The sequence below is a fragment of the Nipponia nippon genome, unplaced genomic scaffold (assembly GCF_047370975.1).
Source record: "Nipponia nippon isolate SJK-2023a ecotype South Korea unplaced genomic scaffold, ASM4737097v1 scaffold_5, whole genome shotgun sequence".
NCBI lineage: Eukaryota > Metazoa > Chordata > Aves > Pelecaniformes > Threskiornithidae > Nipponia > Nipponia nippon.
In genome coordinates, this window is record NW_028262369.1 from 49,654,175 (window position 1) to 49,678,815 (window position 24,641).

Sequence of the window (24,641 nt, forward strand, 5' to 3'; positions counted from 1 at the left end):
AAGGCGCCGCTCGCGCCGGGGGCGGGGCAGCCGCCGTCGCCGCCGCTCTGCGGTTCGTCGTGAGGCGAGCGGGTGCCGGGCCTGGCCCGGCGGAGGCCGCCGGCGGGCCCGGGCGGCCGCTCCTCAGGGGCTGTGAGGGGACGCACGACAAAGGCGTGCGTTACTCCTCCCGATTGCCCGTGGAGGCCTCGGGGGTGCCCTTGTGCCCCTTCCTTAGCTGCCGCTCTTCCCCTCCGCCGGCTCCCAGATCTGGGGGCTTGCGGCGGGCGCCCGCCGTCACAGGTCCGTTGCAGGGCAAGGCGTTTACACCGGGGTGGGAAAGGGTCGCGGACGGAGAGCTTAATGGCCTGGGAATCTACAGGTTACTCATTACATATATTTAATAAGAGAGAGAAATTTACCTCCTGTTCACCTTACCGTACGGGTTGCACTAGATGAGTCAGGCAAGCTCCACACAGATTCATCATGAAATCACAGATGCCTAGAATGAATAAGATACACGAACTTATTAAATACTGAGTCTATAATGTTTACTTGAAGAAAAACAATTGTTTCCTTGTAGCGTTGAAGTAAGAGCAAGTTCTTGTATCAAGTGCTTACTCCAAAAAAAGGGAATACTCACATTTTAAAGACTAGAGATTTTTAAAAGTCTCAGAATATTTCCACAAATGAGTTTCAACATAGCCACATCTTTTAAGTGCTATAGCATAGGTCACTTTCAACTGAACTATTCTGTTAATACATACAAATAGTAAATAATTTTTAACATGGATTTCTCTAATATAAGAATAGTGCATTATATAAACTAAGATGCAATACATGAAAAACATCAGTAAAATGGAAGAAGAGTACATATCATCTAAATACAGCATTTAGAGGTGCTTAGTAAGACACATGTAATTTTTTATTAGAATTTGTTTTGTGATTTATTACCTCAGAATTAAAGTTGTATACTTTATTAGCTGTCCTAAGTCTTAATAAAAGTTTGTAACATTTTGTTATTTCAGATACTATTGTTAGTTACCTTTTTTTGGGCACAGAGTAGTACTATTACTATGATGAAAATAACCAGAGCCTCAGCAAGATAAGCCAGACTCTTGCTAGCTGTATCTTAGGAGATGAAGAAGTGAGAAGGGCTTTAAGTAGAAACCAAGCCTACTGTCTCAGCTGTTCTGGATTTGCCAAAGCAGGCAGGGAAAGTGATAAAACCTGTGTCTCGTTAAGATGCCCTTTGGGATAATAAGGCTGAGAGAAAGTGTGTCCTGTGCAGTTGAGGTGGTTACTCAAGCTTGCTTTGTTCAGTTCAGTAGTAAAGGCCTGTAGAATTATTGTAGTGTTAATTCTTGAAGCTTCTTTCAAGTAATCTAGAAGGTCTGGTTTTGTTTTGATAGTTTTTGTGTATATAGCTTATTCTTTGATTATTTTGTGTACTAATTTAGTCTAGTATGCGATGTTCTTTATTTTTTCTTGAAGTTTTAGCATTAAGAAAGTTTTATGGAGCTTGCTTGTTTGAATGAACATTGCCTTTTTATTTTTAACTGGAATATGATACTTTATTCCCTTGAGCATAGGAGCCCGTTGCGTGGCCATGGCTGTGGAGAGCTTTATTGCCCTGTTTCAGTTATGATGCACAGAAGGAACTAGCAACAAACAATGGTAACGCTGATGAGCAAGGGCAAGAATGGCAAAGGAAATACTTACGGTGTACCTCAGATAGAAGCTGAACTTTAAAGGAATGTGTCCTCAATGAGGTAAGCAGGTATCTGGCTTGACCTGGCATGGGTTTGAGCAAATAAGTCTGTGACTTAGTAACAGGCACAGCAGAACTTATGCTGTTCTTCGTAACACTTTTGTTTTCCCAAGCACCCACCTTCTCCAAAAGTAGTTTCCTATGCCATGCTGAAGCATAGGAGCTTCCTGTTGGCCTTTTAGGCTGAAGGCAGAAATCCCCTGCTGTTGGTGGTAATTGTTAGTACGTCACTTTGTGGGCCTCAGGGGTACAAAGAGGATGGCATGGGGCGGTAGGGGTCTCCAACCAGAGACAGCCTGCTTCCAATAAAACTGCGCGGAGGGACTTTCCTTTTGTAGTGGGATTATTCATATCTAACTGTGGCAGTGAGTTTGGCACTATTTTCTGAAAAGCTAAGGGGATTTTTATTTATTTGGCCAAGTGACATTTTGTCTCTTTGCAGTGATGTCCTAAAAACCGTTGTTCTGAGGAAGAGTATTGTAAATATCTCAAATTAGGTAACAGTGAACCAATGTGATGATAATTAAGATAGGAGATATTTTTCTTGAGTAGTTGTAGTCAAACCATAAGGGTAAGTGTTGCCAGCATTTTTTCCTCTTCTGTGTTACATATGGGGCTTGTTTTCTGTGATGGTTTGCAGGCTTTGGACTGGACCTAAATAACTATAAAGTTGTACTGTTGTTTATGACCTTCCTATCATCAGATTGTTTTAATCCACATGGCCTTGTAAAATTCACCTGTCCTTACATTGGCTTGAGTTGTCCCAATATTGCAATGTATGTTGCAGTGGTTTAAACTGTTGGTGTAACAGCATTTGTTTGTCGGTGTAACAGTACGTTTGGTTAGTCTGAATCTGGGATACCTGAACCAAGTTACTGGTTGAGCTAGTGCACCTGAACTTGATCAAACTTCTCTCCATATTCCAGCAATCGAAGAGATTAAGAAGAAGCAACAAAAGCTGTGGTTCATGTGATGTGGTGTGATAGCTGGGTATAACTACTGTAGCTACCCTCGTTCATTTTCATAAAGGCATGAGACGTCCTGGTACGTATCATACTTTTACCTTCTAAAAGTACTTTGTGAGTGTCTTGAGAGGGATAAAGCAGATAATAACCTTGTGTTCTTTATTGCATCCCTTATGAGAGGGTCATGTGACTATGCTTTTTCTGTTTAATAACTCTAGAAAGTGTTAATAAATCTCAACTCAATTTGAGATCACAATAGAGATATCAGTGTTACTATATTCCTACAGGTTTGATGAAAATAGGTGGATAACAGAGACACTGTGAGCATTCCCATGGAGGGAATGGGTTCCTGTGTATTGAGTGAAATATTTAGGTGATGGAAACTGCTGATAGGGGACAAATACGTTCTTGTTGTCATGCTTAACTGCATTTCTAATGGGTGTTGTGGTGGTATTAAGGCTGTGCTATTTGTATCTTTTTATAGTAACTTTCTAGAAACATTTTTCTTCCCTATTATGTGCCCCCTACCCACCAAGAAAAATTGCTCTGTTTAGGAAGTGTCTATGGATACTGAGCATTCTTTTTGAATCTTTTCCCCAGAGTTTCTTTTTTTTGGCTACTGAGGTGGACAAACAGTCTTCAAATGATCTTGGAGGAGGTTTCCACTTGTGAGTACAATGCCCTTAAAAAATTAGCTCTGGAGTGTTTACTAGATGTAAGCAGTAGCTTGACACATCAAAATACAGCTACTGTATCTTAAGTCCTTATATCCTTTAGCCTTATACCACTCAGTAGCTCAAACCGCAATTCAGATTAGGGTTTTCTTCTGAAAAAATGGGAAACTCTGGCTTTAAGTACATGGATTGTTAGATGAGTATGTTAAATGCTAGTTTTTCAACAAATATGGAATCTGAATATAGTTTAAGGAATCCAGTTATCTGCCAGCATCAAACCTAACAGCAGAAGAATGTGCTAAAGGCATGCTGAAAAAAATTAAACATAATCAAATTATAGCTTAAATGTGTTATGCGCAAAGCACAGGTGGGTAATATAAATGCAGCTGCATTTTCTTCCTATGTATTGGCAGTCCAGCTAGAGCATGCATAGAGTATCTGCAATTAAACAGATACAATACTGTAGTTACATCAAGTGATAGATCCCTAGGAGTTTCTGAGGCATAGGTGCTAGCAGAGCAAGGTAGGTGTTGTGTCTTACGAAGGATTTCCAGAGCAGTTCTGCCTAGTTATCCCTTTCTTATGTTTGACCTGTCTCTTTCCCTTCTCTTCTTGCTGTAAGTATACCCGAGATGATGCAGGACTCCCATCTGCTAACTGAATTCCTAAAATCTTTGCCATAAAAGCAGAAAGGTTGAGTCTCTTACTAGCCTTCCCTTTAAATATGACTGAAAAAGCTGTGCATGTACAAAGCAGGGCTAATCACTGGAGGTTCTCAAGATGTGATTGGACAGGGTGCTTGATCATCTCATCTAGGCTCCCTTTGCCATGAAAGGTTGGACCAGGTCCCTTCCAGTGTGGGCTATTCTATGAAATTCAAGTGCTCAGGTTACTGAAAAAGCAGTGAAAAACAGTTTTTCTTTTTTTTTTTTTTCCCCTTTAGGTGTGTGAGCTTATGTGTAAATGGGCTTCCACTTAAATGTTTTCATGCATGCAAAGATTAGATCTTCACAAAAGAGAAGCCTTGCGGATAGAAGGTTCATAGCTTCTCCCCCCATTTCTCCAGATCAATTCTGTGTAGTCAGTAACAGTATTTTTCAATCAGACTTGAGTCATGAACCTACTTTTAAAATTCAGGCAAAGCACTACGTACAGCATTTCAGCTCCTCTCCTGGGCTGAATGTCAGGAGTCCAGCTCTGAGACTAAATTACATTTTGACTCACACTGCAACATTCAGATAGGTTGAGTATCAGAAATGACTCCTTTCCCCTGCGTTATGTTCTGTGTTTTACAGCATTCAGCTGAAGTCACTAAGTGGCAAAGTTTAGTATGCTGTAACTGATGGTTGGAAGGAAAACATGCTGGCTTCCCTTTCTGAGTAACTTGGTAACAGAAAGGATCCCTGAAAAAGCCAGGGTTGAAAGCCCAAATCGGTTAACCCTTGTGCGTTGATGGCTCATGAGATTTTCTGATCCATAGTTAAAAGCTAAATTGACCTTGAGCAGAATTTTGGAGAAATTGTTATTGACTATTGACAACTCTCACTTGTGTTGTCAATTTGGATTGAAATGAGGGATGGGGACGAGAAGGTGTGGTTGTATTGCAGTTGTCTGTGGAGATACCAAAGCCAGTTGTAATTGAACAAGTTCAGGTAGCGGAAGCCACCTGGCTGCAGAAACACAGTTCAGATCTGACTGGCTTATAGTGTCAAAACCCAGGATCAATTTACTGTGCAGGTCTCAGACCTGCTATTTCTAGCTTGCTTTTAGTGCCTGGACTATACTAGTTAACTTGCATGACAACTGAAAAGGAAGAAACTGGATTGCAGTTTACGATCAAATGTAACATTTCATTTGAGACTAGGCAAAAAACAAAACCTGTGAGCCAGGAGTATCTTAATGTCAAAACATCCTTGTATTTATTTTGCTATTTAGCCTCTGAACAGCCAGTGACTAGAAAAGGAATATAAGTACTATGCAAATGTGTTAAATATACATTGTGCTGCAGCAAAGCTCACAATGGGATTCTCTAAAGCTGTTAACACCAGTCCAGGTTACCAGAGTCAGGAAAAGGGAAACAATCAGTTTGAACTCTGCTTTATAAATTTTTCCTTTTATTGAGCTTTTTGACAGCAGGGCACAAGGTGTAAGGATATGTTTGGCTTGTTGTTGTATTACAGGAAAATATTAAGAAAATAATTTTGAAGTAGGTAATTTCCATTGTATGTAACTCTCAAATGAGAGAAAAAATAAAATGAGGTTAACTTTCTGCTGTATTTGCAATTTTTTTTTAATCCCAGAGTGAGAGTACACCCTTGAGTTGAGCAGAAGAATGCCTAATACACTGATGGAAATGAAATACACTGTTGTAAATTATGACTGTTGTGGACATCAAAGATCACAAGTCTGTTCTGCTGCTTGGCCCACTCATTTTAATAGGCTTTGATTTTTCTTCAACAACTGTTGGTTAGCAGCTCCTCAGATTAGCAATGAAGACAGAACAAATGCAGGATAATAATGTTATTCGTCTTGGTACTCACATCTTTTGGATCTGTGTATGTATAGTCAGTTCAGAAGCCAGAGGCTTGGCTTGTGCACTGAAGGTTAAGAATCCAAGGCAACTTTCAGCATGCAGGAGTCTAAAGGACCTCTGATGGGTCTTTTATACCTTGCTTTCATGAATAATGTTCTCATATGATCCATTTCAGAAATTGAACAAGATCTGCATGAAAACCAAGTTTTTTGTTCTGCTACTCACAGAAGGCTGTCTTATAACCTCATTGTTCTGCTGGCTAGAAACTCCTTCCTAATTTCTAGTCTACGTTTACTCACAGATGGCTTGTATCCATTTGGTTTTTTGTACAAACTTTATCCCTTTATATACAGAAAACTTCTGATCACCTTCTTTACTTTCCTGATACTTACAAAGAGCCCATCACATCCTTTCTGAGCCTTCCTAGCTGCTGCTGCTTCCCTGGATTTAAACACAAATTTCTAATAGGCACCTGGGAAGGTATTTCTTTAGAGGGGACTTCATGGAATGTTTCTACTGTTCGGACAGTCTAGAATTTCCTACTAGGAAGCGTCATTCTCCTAGCTCTCCTTCTGAATGACCATAAATATCACCTGCCTGTCGTGGGATTACTAGGCTAACCCACTTTGAAGTACTGAACACATGCTTCCCACCGTAGAATCCCCGTGGTCAGTGAAACCAGTCTGCTGGGTTTGTTTTTCAGGGCTCTGCTGTCCTTCAGTCATCCTTCCCTGCCCTTAGTGTCCGTGCCTTACAGCATATGTTGGGGGCATGACAAAAGCATGGTGTGCAGGTGATGATTCCAGAGTCCCAGCTGTTACTTAGTGGTCTGTAGAGATGAACAGTGTGAATGAGTTGTTTAATTGATCAGAGTTAATTTCTGTGGGATCTATGACATCCTGACTATAAGGGCCTTCCAGCTGCAGCTGCTTTTCTTCAAGATGCATTTGCATTCATGGAGCAGAGGTATGAGGAAACTGTCTCTCCTGAGTCACAGTGTTGGGAGTGCAGTTCCCTAGGTAAAAATCAGAATGAAGAAGAAAAGATGGATGAGGAATGTAATTGTATGAAGTCTTTCTTGCAGAATGTTGGATATAGATTGAAGGAAAAAAGTAGATTATTTTTATTTCTTGTGGTGATCTACTAGTATTTGTGTCTATGGGCTGGTTTAGCTATAGCAATAATTCTGCTCTGAGAGAAGGGGCATCATATGCAGAGCAAAAGGATGAAGAGCTGCTTTCCCAAGTGCTGTCATTCAGTGAGTGCCAAGGTCAGGGAGCAGTGTTTGATATACACAGGCATGTATTCTTGTTACTCCGTGTTACTAAATTACATACCCTAGTAAGTGAGGGAAGTGCCTTTAAAAGGGCATGTATGCCATTTATTTCAGGGGAAGAAAACTGAATCCTGCCTTAGAGGATAGAAGCAAACCCATAGAATTGGTGGTTTAACTCTTGTTTTGTTTATTTAGTAGTTTAATGGCACAACCTGAATATGAGAAGAAAACTTATGATACTGTCAATTTTGTTCAGAATCCTTTTGCCATTGCTTTAAGCATCTAAACAGATGTATTTGCTCTCATTTTTGTTAATAGAGAGATAATGGATCTCCTTTGACTTAACCTTTAGATAAACCTTTGTCTGTCTTTGACTCTAGAGAGGGTATAGAGCAACTGCACTCCTAATTTACTTCAGGTAGGGCATAAATCTGGATCTTTCATTCTGTTTTGACACTTGGTAGCTTCTCCTTTGTGGGTTATATACCCAGTCTAACATCAGGGGGATTTTGTTGCTTAGAAGAATTACAAATAAACTAAACTCTAACTGCTTCAAATAAGAATGTTGCATGCAGGCCCACTATACTTTTATAGCTGATAAATGACAATCCCTTCACTTCCTGTTGATCCAATACCTATTATGAAAGTAATCTGTGCTGATTATGACTTCTGTGGTCTAAATAACTGGACTCTGCTACTGACTGCAGTCATGTGTGACTACCAAAGATGAGTAAATGCCTGTTGATAAATGAGAGGAAAAAACCTAGCTAATATGCACCAGGAAGGATAAATACAGAATCACAGAATCAATCATTTAGGTTGGAAAAGGCCCTTAAGGTCATTGAGTCGATCTGTAAACCTAACACTGCCAAGTCCACCACTAAACCATGTCCCTAAGTGCCATATCTACACATCTCTCAAATACCCCCAGGGACGGTGACTCAACCATTTCCCTGGGCAGCCTGTTCCAGTGCTTGATAACCCTTTTGGTGAAGAGTTATCAGTGGGGTGGTGGTGGGGTGGTACATGCTTTGCATTTGAGAAAAATGACTTTGTGGATTGCTTTTTAGGCTCAAATATGAAAGTGCACCAATTTCAGGGTAGGTGAAAGACTCACCCTTCCTGCTGAGTCAAGAAACTGAGAAGTGGCGGAAAAGCAAAATCTTCGCTGGAAAGTTAAAGTATTGTTTTCAGGCCCAGGAAATAAGGGAGGTCCTAATGATCCTGACACCAGTTAACTGGAATATTAAAAGGCTTCATGGTGCTGGTTTTTTGTCTGGGAAACAATAAAATTAAGCAATTTAATGCTGTTGCTTTCAATGTTAGTGATTAATTTCTTTGTTCTTGAAACAACTACTATATGCATCAATTGAAGTACCCTCCACTAATGACCTTATGTTAAACATGCCTGTCCTAAAAAGCAATTACTTATCCAGCTGATAGCATAAACTTCTTTCCTGGAATAATTCATGGGCGTTATGGTTGTGGCAAACTTGTGGTGGAGTGGTTAGAATGCTCCGGAAGGGGTACTCTAATTCAAGAACTTCTGTTATCTCATGGTCTACTGACCGAGAAAAATAATGAGTAGTATGAATGATGTGCCTTTACTGGCTGTTCATGGGTCAGGTTTTACTGCTTAGTGCTGGGCAGTTGTTCCTTGTACTTTGGTCTTCTGCTTTAAAGATTTCAGATGCCAAGTGATAAGATCTCATGCCACAGAATGTCAGTAGCTTTGGTGATGGTTCTTTCTGCTTCTTGGTTTTATAAATGGCATCAGACAGTGATGGCAGTCTCTGGGGCTTGGTTTTAAATACAGAGGTCAGTATCACCCAAAGCACCTTTTAGGTACATGATCCAAAACTTCTAGATCCTTCAAAAATGTGGCTCTCTAGTTTATGATCTGCTGCGGGTAACGCTGGGACAGTTTTATTGCTTGTTTCCCAGTAAAAAAAAATAAGGACTATAAAATATCTGTACTGGCCTTCTCTGGAGCTTACTTAGCAGACATTTCTTCCTAGAGCTCCTGGGCTGGGCAGTTTGGGCTGAAAACTTATGGAGGAACATGAGAAATTACAATATTGAAGTTATAAGGTGCTGTGTTTAATGATTAAAAAATTGTTGTCGAATGTTGCTTTAGCTATGGACTCAAACACATTAAATACTATGTCCATTGATGTATAAAACTTACTTACCTGAAACTGATTTAAGCACTGGAAAGAACAGACCTGAAGCTTGGAGTTCATAAACTAATGGTGAGATGTATCAGTAAGGAAGTGAAGCTACTGTCCTCTTCATCCTTTTTGTAGTCTGTCCCTCATAATACTGCAAATGGAGAGTGGAAGGTCATGTTGGCACTCCAGTGCTACTGATAGTTCACATGCCATCCAATAAGTGAAAACAGTGTTTTCTGGGAACAGAGCTAGGCAGAAGCTATGCAAAGAATTTGCAAAACAAAAACCATTTCTCATGATGACCACTTTTACAGAACCAGCCACCTATGTAATCTGCTAATCCTGAAACTTCCTCTTGCTCCTTTCATTTGCCAAAAGCTATAACTGTTCTCTTCCTCAGAGCCAGCATCCCCATCAGTGTCCCATCTGGGACATCTCACCTGCTGAGCATGTGGGACTATGGAACAGACCTGGGCAGTAAAATCAACAGTGCTGGGTCTATGCATGGATTATATAGTTATTCTTTCTTACATGTGCAAGGCTCCAAGAGCTTCTCTTAGAAGATTAGAGATAATCAAGTTCTGCATGGGATCAGTTCCACTTGCCACTGCAGGCAACCAGGTACTCCATGATAAGACCAGCCCTGCTTTTATCTTAACTCAAGGTGTGAGTTGTTTCCTCTGCTCCTTTGTTCTGTTTCATGTTTCAGTGCACTGAATCACACCTCGCCAGTGCAAGTGATCCTTGGCCTCAGGTTGGATTCTTGAATGTGTATTTTTGTCTCTTTGGAGGAAATTGAGCAGTATGAGTCACACCAGAGTTCCCGAAATGAGAAGTGGAGATAAGATTTTCTGGCTCCTGGGGTTTCACTCCAGACAGAGTGGAGACTGTCTTAGGCAGCCTGAGAAATTCCAGCTTTATTGTAGCAGTTGTATTGCCTACCTTATTCACACTTAATGAGACACAGAGGCTGAGGGATGAGTATGTTTTTGGAAATTATCTTTTCCTCCCATCTAGAACTCAGGGAAAACTTGTGCCTTAAACCTTTTGTCTCTGAATTTTTAAAGAATTAGTGTCTCAAGCTCCTCTCCAAACAGGAAGCACCTTCACTGCTGGTAGCATAACTCCTTTTCCCCTCAAGGCTGGCTAAAGCTCTTACTCTTCCTCTTCTACTGAGTGTTACTGTGGGTGAAGCTGGAGGGTTTTTTTCATTATTTCAAAATTTCAAGTAGTTTTACAGCTCTTCACCATGGGATAAATGTCTGTTATAGAAACTATTTTGACATAAATACTTATGAAATGTTTTAATTTAGGAATGTCAATACAGCTCCTAGAAGAGAGATGGAACTGGGTTACTCAGAGGTACTTAATTCTCTATTGTTGTCTGTTGACATAAAAGCATCATTAAAAAGGAAGACTTAGAAATACGTAAACATAGGTGTAATCTTATAATGTAGGTAAAGAACCATTCTTCAAAAAAGACATGGAAAATGAATCTCTGTCTCTTTCTATATGTACATACGTACATGTGTGTATGCTGGTTACCTGAGATCCCACCATATCCAGTATTTGTCTTATTTTTGTGATTTCAGCAAGTTCATAATCTAAAAGCATTTCCCACTGCATCCTATTTTCATAAGCCACTGATAAAGATATTGACAAATGTTTCTCAAACCAAGACTTAAAATTATCTCCAACAGAAAGCTAGACTCTACAAAACTCCTGTTCTAGCATTTCATGGCTTCCTTATTTAGAAAAATTTCCTTTAAAACTTTGTCACTACAAATCAATCCAACCACTACTTGTTATGCACCAGGTGAACATAAAGAATTGTTCATCACATGCCTCCTAAGTACTTTAAAATGCGTTTTAGGTTTTAGAAAATTGAATAGATTTTTCCTCTATCATCCTTTTCTACAGCAGGGTGGGAACAAACCAGTTAAATTCCTTGGGTGTTTGCACATAGGCCATATTTTCTGAACATGTGTTACTTGAACTGCGATCTGTGGCAAACTGTTCGTAAGATTTGATCACTTACAATCTCCTTATAAGTCAGACAAGCATTCGTATTTTGTTTGCTTCCCTGAAAATATATAAGGGTGTTCATAAGAAATAAAATTAGTAAATCTTAAATTTTTTTTGTTTTGTTTGAAAATAGTGCAGGGTGTGAAGATTGTATGAGATAGTCCTAGCTTCTTTTCCAAAAAAAAGAATAAAAATTTGATCTAGTTCTGTATAATCTATCAACTGTGTTGCTTAGGATTTGATTGTATTTTGTCTGCCTATATCTTTCCAAAATTGTGGTACTTAAGATTAGGTACAATACATCAGAAGAGATTTGGCAATGGCAGATCGGATGGAATAATTGCAAATTTTGTCTTAAATTAAAACATTCCTGTTAATACATATAAGAACAGCCTTTCCTATTTTTAAAAATGACAAAAAATCATTTAACACATATTGAATTCATTGGTCCTTTGGAACCCTTACACTTCCCCAAAACTTGGTGTCATTTGCAAATTTTCTAAGTGTTTTAGTTGATATTTTGCCATCCAACCTGAATTACCTCAAGTTAGTTCAGGATAAGCCCTTGCAGGGCTCATTTGTATGGTCCTCTCAGGCTGATGGTGATCTTTGAAAAACTGCCCTTCGTGTAGTGGTTACATCTCTTGCGTGCTCATTTTATGGTGATTTCAGCTAAGCGCTGGTTCACTTGTTTCCTTATAAGCATGTCTCATGGGATAGTATTGAAAGTCTTAATTATAGTGAAATATATAGCACACTATTGTTTCTTTTATACTTCAAGGCTGAGTGAGTAACAACTAGATTGATCTGCCAAGAATAAATCAATCATATCAATGTCAGCTGTTCTTGACAGCTTAGTAGCCTTCTGCTGATTTTTCAGTTGTTTTCTTTAATATTTTTCCAGTATGGCTCCAGTATCTTTTCTAGGTGCTCATGTGGAAGGCCTGGCTTCTAATTACCTTGATCTTCTTTTGTTAGATACAGAGAGGCAGTATTTGCTTTTTGTCAATCCTCTTATACCTTTCCTTGTGCTCTCTAAATGTAGTTACTGAGAGTTTGGAGATAGTTTTGGTTGGCTCCTTAAACAATAACTTGATTGGCTGTAACTAACCTAAATAGTCTTCACTCCAGTCTTTCCATACTCTGACCTGTTCTCTTTTCCCAATGCATAACACTGTTGCAGTGAGTATCTGTTAACTTCTCTCTGTATAGAAGGAAATTACATTTGGCATGTCCTCTGTCAAGTGCTGTCCTTCTTTAAATAGCAGACCTGACTGGTTTTTGTTTTTCTTAATCCTAATGTGTTTATATAGCTTTTTCTTACTTGATAGCCCACTACGGCATATAAAAGGTAAACCTTCTAACTGGAAAATTAATTGCTGTTAGATAATCCTTGTTAGGCACCTCTGTAAGGGGAAAAAGGTGATCTGGAGTATTCCCATTCACTTGTAAAAAGCTGGGCTTTCACTTGTGGAAATGAAGGTCTGGAGTGTATAGGAACAAGAAGTGTTCAGCATTTCTGAAAATCTGACTTGATTTGGAGTCTTCTGTTTTTCTGGCAGAGAGGAATTGGATTAATTTTAAGGAACTATGCGTTCATGTAGCATGAGAGGAAAGTGGACAACTGCACCCAGCTCAGTGCAGCACAAGAAACAAGGCTCTTACATTCTCTAATCACTTGGCAAAGGAAGAAAAAAAGAACAAATGTGAAATAACAGTGAGAAGAGAATAAATCGGGAACATGGAAACCAGCTAAGAGGCAGGCTGGATGGCATTTCTAGCTTGAATACCTGCAGTTCAACCTAAGCAACTGTATGAGAGGTATCTTTCCTGAAATACCTGTGTAACTTAGGATCAAATATGAGCTTTAGCTCACAGGAATTCCAGTCTTCCTGAACAACAGGGTTGAAGGTTTTTAAGTGTCTTTGACTTTTAGTAATGAGATTTTTAACCTCTCAGCTTTTGAAAATGCTTTTCAGGCTTTCTTTTTTTCTGAAAATTTTGTTTTTATATTCATCTTCCATTACATTAAAAGGAGATAAAAGTATAATCGGTGGATGGCAGAATTCCCTGGGAAAAAACCGAAAAGGGCCCATGTCAGTGATGCATAAGGGAATACTGCCAACAAAAAGAGGCAGTCTTTTTTTAGGCTGGAGTTTTTACGGGCATATTGCTTTTAGGCTTTGGTGTTTTGTTTTTTTTTGTGTGGGTTTTTTATCTGCTGCAGACAAGAGGTCTCAGACAGGCCCTGTGAAGGAAGACTATTGTAAACTATGAAATGCTCTCTTCCTTCCTCCGGAGATTCCACTGGCAAAGCAATTCTGATAAAGTTTCCTCCACTCAACCCCAGAGCTTCTGCCATGAGAAGGATGAGCACTTACCAGTAGGAAGCTCATAAAAACGACTTGAAGAAGTGAATCTTCAGGAAAAGGTGTAGGATTTTCTGTTTCCTGACTTCAGAGAGGATATAAACTGTTCTGGAGTTGTCTATAATTTTTCTGTGTATACAATTATAACATCTGATCAGTGTTTTAGGAAAAAAAAGGCTGCCCTACCAAAACTCATTATCATTAGTTTGTATTAGGATAAAGTTTACAGAACCCCTGTGAAATTAGGCCCTGCTGCATGATGTACTGTACAGGTGCATTAAAAGTACCAGCCTCTGTTAGGAGGGTTTACAATCTGAAGAACATGGACAGAGAAAGGTTAGCAAACAGGGTTTTCATTCTCAATTTACAGATGAGCAGCTGAGGCTAAAGAAATAGCAGTCCTGATCTGATGCTACCTGGAAGTCTTTGGAAGTCTGGTTGTTCTGAGCAAGGCCAGCCCAGGCCTGGGCTTGCAGAATGAGTCTGTGCCATAGCCAAGAGTTAGCCTCAACTTTCCAGAGTTTCTTGATGGTTTAGTTGTGATTCTAGCTTTGCTAGTTCACACCTGCTAGAAAGTGTTCCTCTCCCTATAAATATTCAGTATGCTGTTTTTAATCCTCACTCTAATCAGTAACTGGCTTTGACATGCTTTCTAGGACTTTGTTGTAATTTCTAGTAAAATCTCATATTTTGATAGTAACTGAGGCTCTTTTAGAATATACTCTTTACTCTGTCTTCTTTTCTGTGATGGATTCCTTTGATGGGTAGAGATCTATTAAGGTATGGCTACTTGACAAACATTTTTTTGTGAAAAAATTGGGAATTGATACCAGCTGAGATCTTAGCTTGGCATCCAGGAGCCACTGATTTTTATTCTTTAAGAACAGGCTGAGGCTCCAAAATAAGAGCTCCAATATGCACTGTATAAGCTATAACTATGCTTTACAGATATGAAGTGAGTGCTACCCTATGTCCTCCTATTGCTGACAACCTGTGTTGAGTCCTTTGAATGTCAAGCCTCGTTAAACCTCACCCATAATGGTGAATCTTTATATCTGGGATACCAATTTGGCAACTGGACTGTCTGGTGGAGTCTTCATAGTAAGTGCCTGAGTGGACATGGAACAAGGGGTGGGGTGACATGGCTGATCAGGGCGCAAGGGAATAATACCACTTTGTATCAGCCAGGGTTGGGAGTGCTGGGAAATGTGGACTCTGCAACAAGCTTCTTGTGTCTTACCTTTGCACAGGGTTGACAACCGAGCTAATGTGTCTATTACTCGTGATGCCTGTTCCCTACTTACAGCCCTCAACAGTACTTGTGAGACCTCCTGTAACAGAGGCAAGAAGGATACTTAAGTGAGAATAACCAAAACTACTGTTGCATGTAGTGTGGCAAGTCACTCATCACTGAAGAAGCATATGCATGAAGGTGTGCATGAGGATCAAGGAGTGGAGTGTAGCGTGCAGCTGGAAGACTATTGTGCAAGGAGTCAGTGATCCTCATGCTTACTGCCTTCTTATATACACAGGTGCGCTCTGAATAGCCTGTGACTGCTTACCAGCCTGCTATAGCAAAGTGTCTGTGATTACTCAGGTGTGTGTCTCCATACCATGGACACCATGTGACTGCTCTCTGCAGGAGTATACATGATAAATGTGCATTAATTCAGTATGAGACTAGTGTATTGTGTTGTCCACCTGAAATATTACATGCACCTGTTCAGGAATTGTAACTATTGAGGTAAGGATATTGGAGTGTATTGTCCAAGGGACTCTTCAAAGCTAAGTCCACATTCCAAGTTTGACTGCTACGAGTGACTGATGAATCTGTATTGTGAGCAAGACTCTAGAAAGAGTACTAGCCATCCTGGGGCTGGCAAACCTTACCACAAATGAGAACTCTGCACAGCATGCTGTGATCCCCAAGGAAGGACTTCTGCAATGCTGCAGTTTTCTATCTTTTACTCAGACTTAGTTAACCAGCTTTGACTGTTGGTGCCTTTCTTACTGAGATCCCAAAAGAACTGGCAGCTCCTTGGTGCAAAACATTATGCTGGGTGAAAAGTTGGAATCTGCTTATTCATGCAACTAACTCAAACTAACCATCTTGCTCCTTCCTGATATCCTGGAATTGGGTGTTTCTGTCAGTAAAATTATGTAACGCAGCACTTGGCAGTTTGTCAGAACGGTGTGCTTTGCGAGAGGGTTGATTTGGCAAGGGGAAACATCAGGCTTAATGCGTGGGAGGGCCAGATCCTGGGGTTTTCCAATAAATTTTTTTCCACACGGAATTTCCCGTCTCGTGGAGGACAGGCCAGTTGAGAGAATAAAAGGCCGTAGTAAAGGCAGGGGATTACACAGTCCAGACACTTGGAGCTGAACTTAATCTTTAAGTCTGTATCCCGCAACTTAGCAACAGAAAGCAGTCACTGAGAAATATTGGAGAGGACTTTTGCCACCTGGCTGCTGCAACTGCAACCTGTGAGTATAAATGAAATGTCTTATTCTGTTTCATTGCTCAGCTAAAGAAAAACTGGGCAGATGGAATTCTGTGTTGGTGTTCTTTAAGAGCTGTTCACATTTAAAAGCTATCTTGATATTAAGAACTGTTTTAAAATGAATAATTTCCTAAAAATGGAAATCTTATTTAAGTCTTTAGAATAATTGTTAAAAAGCATGTAGAAAAGATTCCATAGACAGTATTTTATATTAAATTGTGAAAAGTCAGTATTTGTTCTTTACAGATGTGTTCCTTTGATCTTTCATAGCTGTCTGCTTAAAAGATAGAGAAAACTCTCAGAAACATGACTTGCTTGTGGTTCCTATCTCTTCTTGCTTATGGTAAGTGTGTATGTCTCTGTGTAAAAAACTAGTTGGATGGCAATATTAGTGTGCCTGTTCTATTTGAGCTCAGAATTAAACAGAATTTTTGAACCTGACCTAATTAGCTTGAGGCTAGGTTCACATAGAAAAATCTCTAGCTGCAATGGCATGTTTCCCTGCTTGCCTGTCAAATACATAATTGGCTCCTGTAGTTTGCTATGAAATCTGCAAAGCTTTGTGTGATCGGACATAGTTTCAGAGGCTGAAATACCTGTACTTGATGCTGATGTGCCTGTTTTGAAGCTTGCCAGTTAATTATTCATAAAATAATTTCCACTGATTTTTATGCAGTTCCAGATATTGACAAGTTTGCAATATTTATAGAGCTTTATATATCCTCTTCTAGAGAGAGAGGAGGGAAAAACTCAGACACCAACTTTTTGACATCTTTTCATTCTAGGACTTACAATACTGCAGGGGGTGAATTGTTGGACATACCATTATTCAGACACAAACATGACCTACAAGGAAGCAGAGCTGTGGTGCAAAAAGAGGTATACTAACATGGTTGCCATTCAGAATAAGGAGGAAATCAACTATCTCAATAACTTCTTACCCTTCAATCCGGGTTACTACTGGATTGGAATCAGAAAAATTAATGAGGTATGGACCTGGATTGGAACTAACAAAGAACTGACAGAAGAGGCAAAAAACTGGGCTTCAGGTGAGCCAAATGGCAAAGGGAACAACGAGGACTGCGTTGAAATCTACATCAAAAGAGGAAAGGACGATGGCAAATGGAATGATGAGCAGTGTGAGAAAAAGAAGGTCGCCTTGTGCTACACAGGTATAGTATGATAAAGGGCATTCTAGTGTGCCCCTGTGGAGATGAGATGATGGGTGGGATAAGTTACTTAACCTAGTCTTATATATTAACTACCTGACCCTGTAAGTACTTGTACACTTATCCTTGCTTACAGGACTGAGGCTGTTCTTGTTCCAAGAGCTGGATTGATCTCGCTTACCTTTTAGCTCCCAGAATATTACACATCTTTTATGAGCAAATCACCAGACCTTCTCTATAGTCAGTGGAGAGAAACAGGCTCTTAGGTGGTGTCTTTCATCCCACTCTCAAGTGGGTGTTTCAGCTAGATAAGAATGGCCTTTTTGGAAGCATCTGTCTGCTGACTGTAGACCACTGGATTAGATTAGACACTTTGTGTAGAGGTAGCTAAGGCTAGGTCAAAAAAAAAAAAAAAAATCCAAGTCAAGTATCAGCCAAGTTGGAGCTGTAGTGAGTTAATGAAGAATGTACCTGTTGAGGATTTCTACCTATCCCATAGTATATTTTTCCTTTTGGATTTTAAATATTGCTAATATCTACCTGAGAACAAGTAGTCAGGGATTTTCCCACCAGTAGAATCCCCTCACTGTGAGCTAGTCTGCCAAAGGTGTTAATTTCCAAAATGCTTCTATGAAATGACAGGGTAATCTTTGGTACCAAACAGCCTGCTTTTCTTTTGCTATACAAAGTGCTTGTCTAGTGCCAGAAAGATAAACAAAGCACTAGCCAGGTTTCATTAGTGGCCATTGCTGATTCTTTTATAATTTGCTGTATTTTTTCTTTTTTTTTTTTTTTCCCAGCTTCTTGCAACCCATCTCTCTGCAGTGGCCGAGGAGAATGCATAGAGACTATTAACAATCACACCTGCCGTTGTAACCCTGGATTCTATGGGCCTGAATGTGAATTTGGTAAGATTACCCCATCCTGCTTTTCAACCAGGGTGATGTTCATGCTAGCTAGTGTTCAGTTTGTCTGGCTTGTTGATTTACCTGCGCAGCCAATGAAACTGACTGTGTACCTTCTTGTCCTTCTTTGAAGTTGAGAGTTGTGATCCACTAAAGAAACCTGATCATGGGAGCCTCAAGTGCAACCATCCATTGGAGAACTTCAGCTACAACTCATCCTGCACAGTTCAGTGTGAGGAAGGCTATGAACTGACTGCATTGGAATCTGTATACTGTACCTCTTCTGGGGTCTGGTCTGCCCCCCTTGCGGCATGCAAAGGTGAGCTTCTGAAGCAGTGGTAGATGAGCTTTCTACATTGTACATAGCTCTGTAAACTTCAGTGTTGCTCTGTTAGTAGGTACAAATTGAAGTTCTGGTCTGTTCCTTTGTAGTTAACTACATGGTGATGGTGCTGTTTTATTGCAGCACACAGGTCTCTGTTCCTGAAGAGATGAAATGGCAGGATGAATGTTCTGGCCCTGGTCTGGATTTCCTTGTAGGGAAAGACTTTTCCACCTCTTATTGGGGAAGAGGGAATGGAGATCATCTAGCTGTGAGACTGCTCACAGCAGGCCAGTTACTCCTGACTGTAGGAATTATTTTTTGAGGTATCCAGCTTAGAATAAGCTGCTGTTTGAGGCAAATAAAAGCATCAAACATCACCAAGCAGTAGTCAAAATGGGAAAATTTTTTGATTGTAACTAGTTGATGTCATGAGCTGCAGATGAATTTACAGCCTTACTGTAAAAGTCAGTCTTCCACTTTGAGATCTTTTCCACTCCTATCTGCTTTCTGAAATGGCAGCATAGTAGATCTCCTTCCTAAAGCTGCTTCTGTTTAGTGAATATGTTGCTAAGTTTCAGGAAAGAGAAAGAACTTCTTATGGTTTGTTCCAAGCTAAGCTCTGTGCTGTCTCTTATGCTTTTCAGCTGTGACCTGTCCTGCCTTAGAAATGCCTGCTCATGGTGCTGTGAACTGCTCCCATCCCTCTGTGGAGCTCACCTGGGGTACCACCTGTGAGTTCACCTGTGAGGAAGGATTTACCCTGACAGGACCAGCCACACTGCAGTGTGGGTCTTCTGGGGCTTGGGACAGGCAGCAGCCATCCTGTGCAGGTACCTCTCCTTATCCCTGCTCACCCGAGCACTTGGGGTTGTCAGCATTGGCATGTTGAATGCCTGTGAGGCATCTGTGCTGATTGCTGTTGTGATCTGTGTGTTGCAGCTGTGAGGTGTGAGGCTGTAACCTGGCCAGAAGAAGGCTTTGTGACCTGTGACCACGCTCCTGCAGATCTCGCCTATCGCTCACATTGTGATTTCCGCTGCAGCGAGGGCTATGTTCTGGATGGCCCATCCAGCATTGAGTGCACGGCGCAGGGACAGTGGTCAGAGCCAGTGCCAAAATGCAAAGGTAAGACCTACTGGGTTGGAAATGATCAATTCAATCTTAGAGTAGCTTGAATAGTCTGAAGAAGCTTCGTCATTCAAGTGTAGTCAAGGAATAACAGTCTTCCCCAGCGTGTTTATAGCACTTTTCATAAGCAGATGTCAAGATAGGGATGATTTAGCCTGTTGTATTAAAGAGGAAACAGCAGTGCAGGGTGACAAGCAACACTCTGGAACTGTGTCCCCAGTGCACATAACAGGCTTTTGAAGTGGAGAGTTCTGACAAGAACTCTTTATTTCCTACACTTCAAATGGGAGCCGGTGTCTGTTTATGCAGTCCACTTGTGGAGTATATTCTGGAGCCAGTCTCAGGATAGCTTGTGTGTTCTAGGTCCGTGTTTAAGGGTTCTGGCTGCACTGTGCAACATGCTGAAATCCCTGTTTCCCGAGACACTGCTAGGTCTGGAGGGAAGTAACATGGCTGTGTAGGGGACAGCTCCAGGCAGGGCATGGTGTCTTGTCGGCTCAAAGAAGAGTGTTTATCTTGACCTACTCCAGGCTAAGCTCTGTGCTGTCTCTTATGCTTTTCAGCTGTGACCTGTCCTGCCTTAGAAATGCCTGCTCATGGTGCTGTGAACTGCTCCCATCCCTCTGTGGAGCTCACCTGGGGTACCACCTGTGAGTTCACCTGTGAGGAAGGATTTACCCTGACAGGACCAGCCACACTGCAGTGTGGGTCTTCTGGGGCTTGGGACAGGCAGCAGCCATCCTGTGCAGGTACCTCTCCTTATCCCTGCTCACCCGAGCACTTGGGGTTGTCAGCATTGGCATGTTGAATGCCTGTGAGGCATCTGTGCTGATTGCTGTTGTGATCTGTGTGTTGCAGCTGTGAGGTGTGAGGCTGTAACCTGGCCAGAAGAAGGCTTTGTGACCTGTGACCACGCTCCTGCAGATCTCGCCTATCGCTCACATTGTGATTTCCGCTGCAGCGAGGGCTATGTTCTGGATGGCCCATCCAGCATTGAGTGCACGGCGCAGGGACAGTGGTCAGAGCCAGTGCCAAAATGCAAAGGTAAGACCTACTGGGTTGGAAAATACAGTTTTCTTGTCACTGGACAGCACACTGAAACCCGTATTCCTACAGGGTCCTGGCTCCAAACTAAACTCTGCTGCCTCTCATGTTTTCAGCTGTGACTTGCCCTGCCTTAGAAATGCCTGCTCATGGCTCTGTGAACTGCTCCCATCCAAAGTCAAATGAATTTGAAAATTCAGTGTACATCTACTAGTGCAAAAAATAGGGCTAAAGACAGGAAAGTCCTTAATGACTCTTAACTATTTCTTTCTATATTTCAGTTGTACGGTGTGAACCACTGAGCTCTCCTGAGAAAGGCTCTATGGATTGCTTACATGGTGCTGGGAACTTCACGTATGACACAGCCTGCCACTTCAGCTGTCTGGAAGGATGGAAGCTCAATGGTTCTCGTGTTCTTGAGTGTGGTCATTCAGGAAACTGGAGTGCTAGTCTGCCCACATGTGAAGGTATTTGGCCTGTGACTAGCCACAGAGAGGTGGCACTGGGTTTCTAGTCAAATGAGGTATGGAAGGGTGGAGGAGGTAACACCAACGAGTGAGCTAGAGCTTCTAGTGAAGTCTGTGAATTGGAAAGCCCAACAAAATCTCTCAGTATGTTCTTTGAAAATAGAAGGGGGAAAAATTCCTAAAAGGTCTTGGTGAAAAAAGTTGATTTCTTATTCAAAAACAAAAGCTGGAACCTGATTTTGGGTTGGTTGGTTTGGTTTTTAATTAAAATATTTCTCATGTTGAGCTTTTTCCATATGAATAAAGAAAAAAGCTTTTTCTAACCTTGTGGGGAAATCTGCATTCATAAGTCTATTTCTCAGTGGAAAAGTTTATAGATTTGTTAATTTGGTGTGATAGTTTCTTGGGTGAACTCCTCAGCCAAAAGACCTCACAGAGCTTTTCTGTCAAAGGCTGTAATTTTACAGACAGCAGTCTCAGCTGTGCCTTCCCATTCAAGGCAGTAAGAGCTCTGTCCCTGTCCTCAGTGGGAACATACTTGGCCTGCCTGAAATGTTTTTGCTTGAGGTCCTAAAAGCTCAACTCCACTTTACTTGCTTGAGCAGAATTTAGATCCTTGAATAATTTCATTGATCTCAACGGGATTGCTCAAAGAGGAAGACAGCACAGTGGGAATTTAAAGTATGAACTGAAGCATGAAAAATAGAAGATGAGCATAAATTGTCATGTGAGGCTGGAGGTTAGACAGACCCTGGTATAGCTAGCTTGTTGCTTTGCCATTGCTTTGGCAATGGATGGGATCATTTTTAGTGTGCAGCTTTTTACCTTGTATACAGGATTTGTCCTGTCTCAGCAAGAGAAAACTTAAGGGTTACAAGCTGCAATTCTGGTTCCTCTTGAAGAGCACAAGGAAAAGGAAGAAGTAGAGAGGGCTTCAAAGACCTCACATGCCTCTTGATCTCACTGAAACTTTTTCATCATTTCAGCTTCTGAACAAGCCAGCTATGTCTCTGTGGGCATAGCAGCCACAAGTGCCTCTCTGTTGTCCACAGCATCATTCCTCCTTTGGCTTGCAAGACGTTTCCGAAGAAAAGGTGAGCAATTGGACTGGGTTAACTGTTTTTATTTACCTTCCTGAAAAATTTTCAGTGGAGGAAAAAAAACACCTCCAAACCCTAATACCTTTTTGAAAAAGTGAAAATTCCCATACTTAAACAAATTCCAAAATTATTTTCAAGAAGCTTGCATGCATTCCATGTTTGGCTTTTGGATGAACAATCAATTGATGAAAAATCAAAAATAGTAAAAACCAAATGTTTAGAAAATAAGAATTAGAAGAAAAAAAAGCAACATTCTATTTATCAGTAATTACTGCCAGGGAAAGTGAATGGGAATTTGAGATGGGGCTAATGACAACACAGTAATAACTGCCTATGAGATTTGTTGTTAGATAATGGCTTTTTATCAGATATTCAGAAATGAGAGTTGTTTTAGTAGAAGGAAGTTTTGCATGAGGGGGCTTTCATCTTGAAATGCTAATACCTTTTCTTATTCTTCTTGCAGCAAAGAAATTTACTCCTTCCAGGTAAGTTGTGTCTCAAAAAGCAGCCTGAAAAACACTGCAATCACTTTGCTAAAATCCCTTTGCTATAAACCACTTGTCATTAAAGTACTTTATTCATTTCTGTTTTTTATAGTAGCTGCCAGAGCCTGACCATCGAAGGTAGCTTCCAAAGTGCTGGCCAGAATGTCTAACTCCAGGTGTTTCAGGTAAGCACATGAGATAGCTACACTCACAAATTCTCTTCCTTTTAATCACATGAGCAATCAGAGCTGTTAATTGCTATACAATTGCTGAAATAGCAGTATGTGCTTTGGAGTACCTAATATGCATCTTGGCATTGCATGAAAGGTCTAACAAGACTGATGGATTTATTGCTTTAGAAATGGTTATTCAGCTCCTTCAGGATGATTGTGCTTAGCATTCTGTCCAGCCACATATAGTATTAGAACACTTTTGTGCATTTTTGCTACCTGCTGCATACAAAATTCCTCTGAAATGAGAGCAAATACAAATCTATGCCAGTTTTCCAATTTATAGAGGAATTTTGTTCTCTCTGCAGGAATTGAAGCCATCTTTACTTGTGTCTCAGATTTCCAGAGAATGAAACTGCATGCAAATCAGCAGCTGTCCAGATGTTTTTACCTCTTGCTGACAAGATGATTGACTTCGTGTATTGATCAGAAATTTTGAACTCAAGCTGTCTGGTATTTCCATTGAAGACAAGCCGAGAGTAAAACTCTGACCTTCTGGCAGAATACTGTCTACATTCAGTCATGTAGTTGTTGTTATAACTGGGAGCTTGCCATCTCTTGTCCAGATGGTGAGCAAATAGTAAGCTGCTGCCTAAAGAGGAGGTTGGTTTCTCCTCTGGTCTACTCAAAGGTACCTAGGTGAGGTGAAGACATGCATTATTTCACATCACTTACTACACTGCTGGAAATGTCTTCTCTGGAGACATATGGGTTATACTTGCAGAACCAGAGTAATCGGGATGAAAAAATATTTGTTGAACAGCCTTGAAACCATTGGTCTGGTTTATTGTTGAAGTCAGTTTATTTTAAGAGGATGTCCCAGTCAATAAATATGCCTGTAGTGATATGGGCAATTATTTGGGTTTCTGCTGCATGTCCCAGAAAGCTTAGGGACTTTAAATTCTTTTTTTAATAGCACTAGGAATTGTAGTGCTTATACTAGGTACTCTGGTTTCTGAATGCAGCAAGTAGATCCGAAATGATCTCATCCCTGTGGGATTATGCACTGTAATACAGGTGTATACATAAATATTTAATTGTGCAATTTTTACTGTGGATATTTCTGTGCTGTTAACTGTAAATGTATTGTAAAATACTTGTTCCTGAGTCGGTCTGTGGCCATTGATCTGGGCCCAGGTAATTTTAAAATAATTCAGAGGTGTTTGTAAGGATTTCATGCTTGCATATTATTTACAAATAAAATGATAAAACGGAAGCCTGAGATTTGTGTGTGTGTGTATATATATATTGCAAGTATGATTTATTAAGTTGTTAAAGGACTTTAAATGAGAGAGTCTTTCTTAGTAAGTTATGTTTGTTATAATCATAAATTAAGAATCTCTGACTTAGAATCTAATTTGTATTGTCCTATTTGTAACAGTATTTAATAAAATGTTTTAAATGTAATGCTCCCTTTTTGGAAATGTACATCATTTAAATGATTTAGGTCAGCCCTGTAGGATATGGCTTCAGCAGGAGAATGTGAGGGGTTGGGGGAACGCTGGCTAGATAGCAAGGCTGTCC

The 24,641-nt window shown here is 40.5% G+C and overlaps 1 protein-coding gene across 6 annotated transcripts; it reads left to right on the forward strand.

The window, feature by feature from the left end:
• The first annotated feature begins 111 nt into the window (after positions 1 to 111).
• On the forward strand, positions 112 to 24,386 carry SELE (selectin E). 6 transcript variants are annotated; one of them, XM_087733089.1, is made up of 20 exons: positions 112 to 282; positions 1,572 to 1,751; positions 2,677 to 2,794; positions 3,316 to 3,383; positions 12,957 to 13,153; positions 14,712 to 14,864; positions 15,014 to 15,295; positions 16,535 to 16,607; positions 17,050 to 17,436; positions 18,234 to 18,341; positions 18,472 to 18,657; positions 19,308 to 19,493; positions 19,603 to 19,788; positions 20,355 to 20,540; positions 20,650 to 20,835; positions 21,117 to 21,302; positions 22,289 to 22,396; positions 22,866 to 22,887; positions 23,000 to 23,072; positions 23,426 to 24,386. In XM_087733089.1, the coding sequence occupies exons 8-19, from the start codon at positions 16,571 to 16,573 to the stop codon at positions 23,055 to 23,057; spliced, it is 1,836 nt and encodes a 611-aa protein (XP_087589215.1). In that variant the 5' UTR covers positions 112 to 282; positions 1,572 to 1,751; positions 2,677 to 2,794; positions 3,316 to 3,383; positions 12,957 to 13,153; positions 14,712 to 14,864; positions 15,014 to 15,295; positions 16,535 to 16,570; the 3' UTR covers positions 23,058 to 23,072; positions 23,426 to 24,386. The 6 variants fall into 6 exon arrangements, with proteins under 6 accessions (XP_087589215.1, XP_087589213.1, XP_087589212.1 ...); XM_087733087.1 differs by lacking the exon at positions 112 to 282 and adding an exon at positions 1,250 to 1,275; XM_087733086.1 differs by lacking the exon at positions 112 to 282 and adding an exon at positions 1,260 to 1,371.
• Positions 24,387 to 24,641: the final 255 nt, after the last annotated feature.

Bases quoted from the DNA above. Each gene is read 5' to 3' on its own strand.
- SELE (XM_087733089.1), top strand. From the start codon at position 16,571: ATGACTTGCTTGTGGTTCCTATCTCTTCTTGCTTATG. The intron at 20,541-20,649 runs GTACCTCTCCTT...TGTGTGTTGCAG, and splicing joins GCAGCAGCCATCCTGTGCAG to CTGTGAGGTGTGAGGCTGTA. The intron at 21,303-22,288 runs GTATTTGGCCTG...TCATCATTTCAG, and splicing joins TAGTCTGCCCACATGTGAAG to CTTCTGAACAAGCCAGCTAT.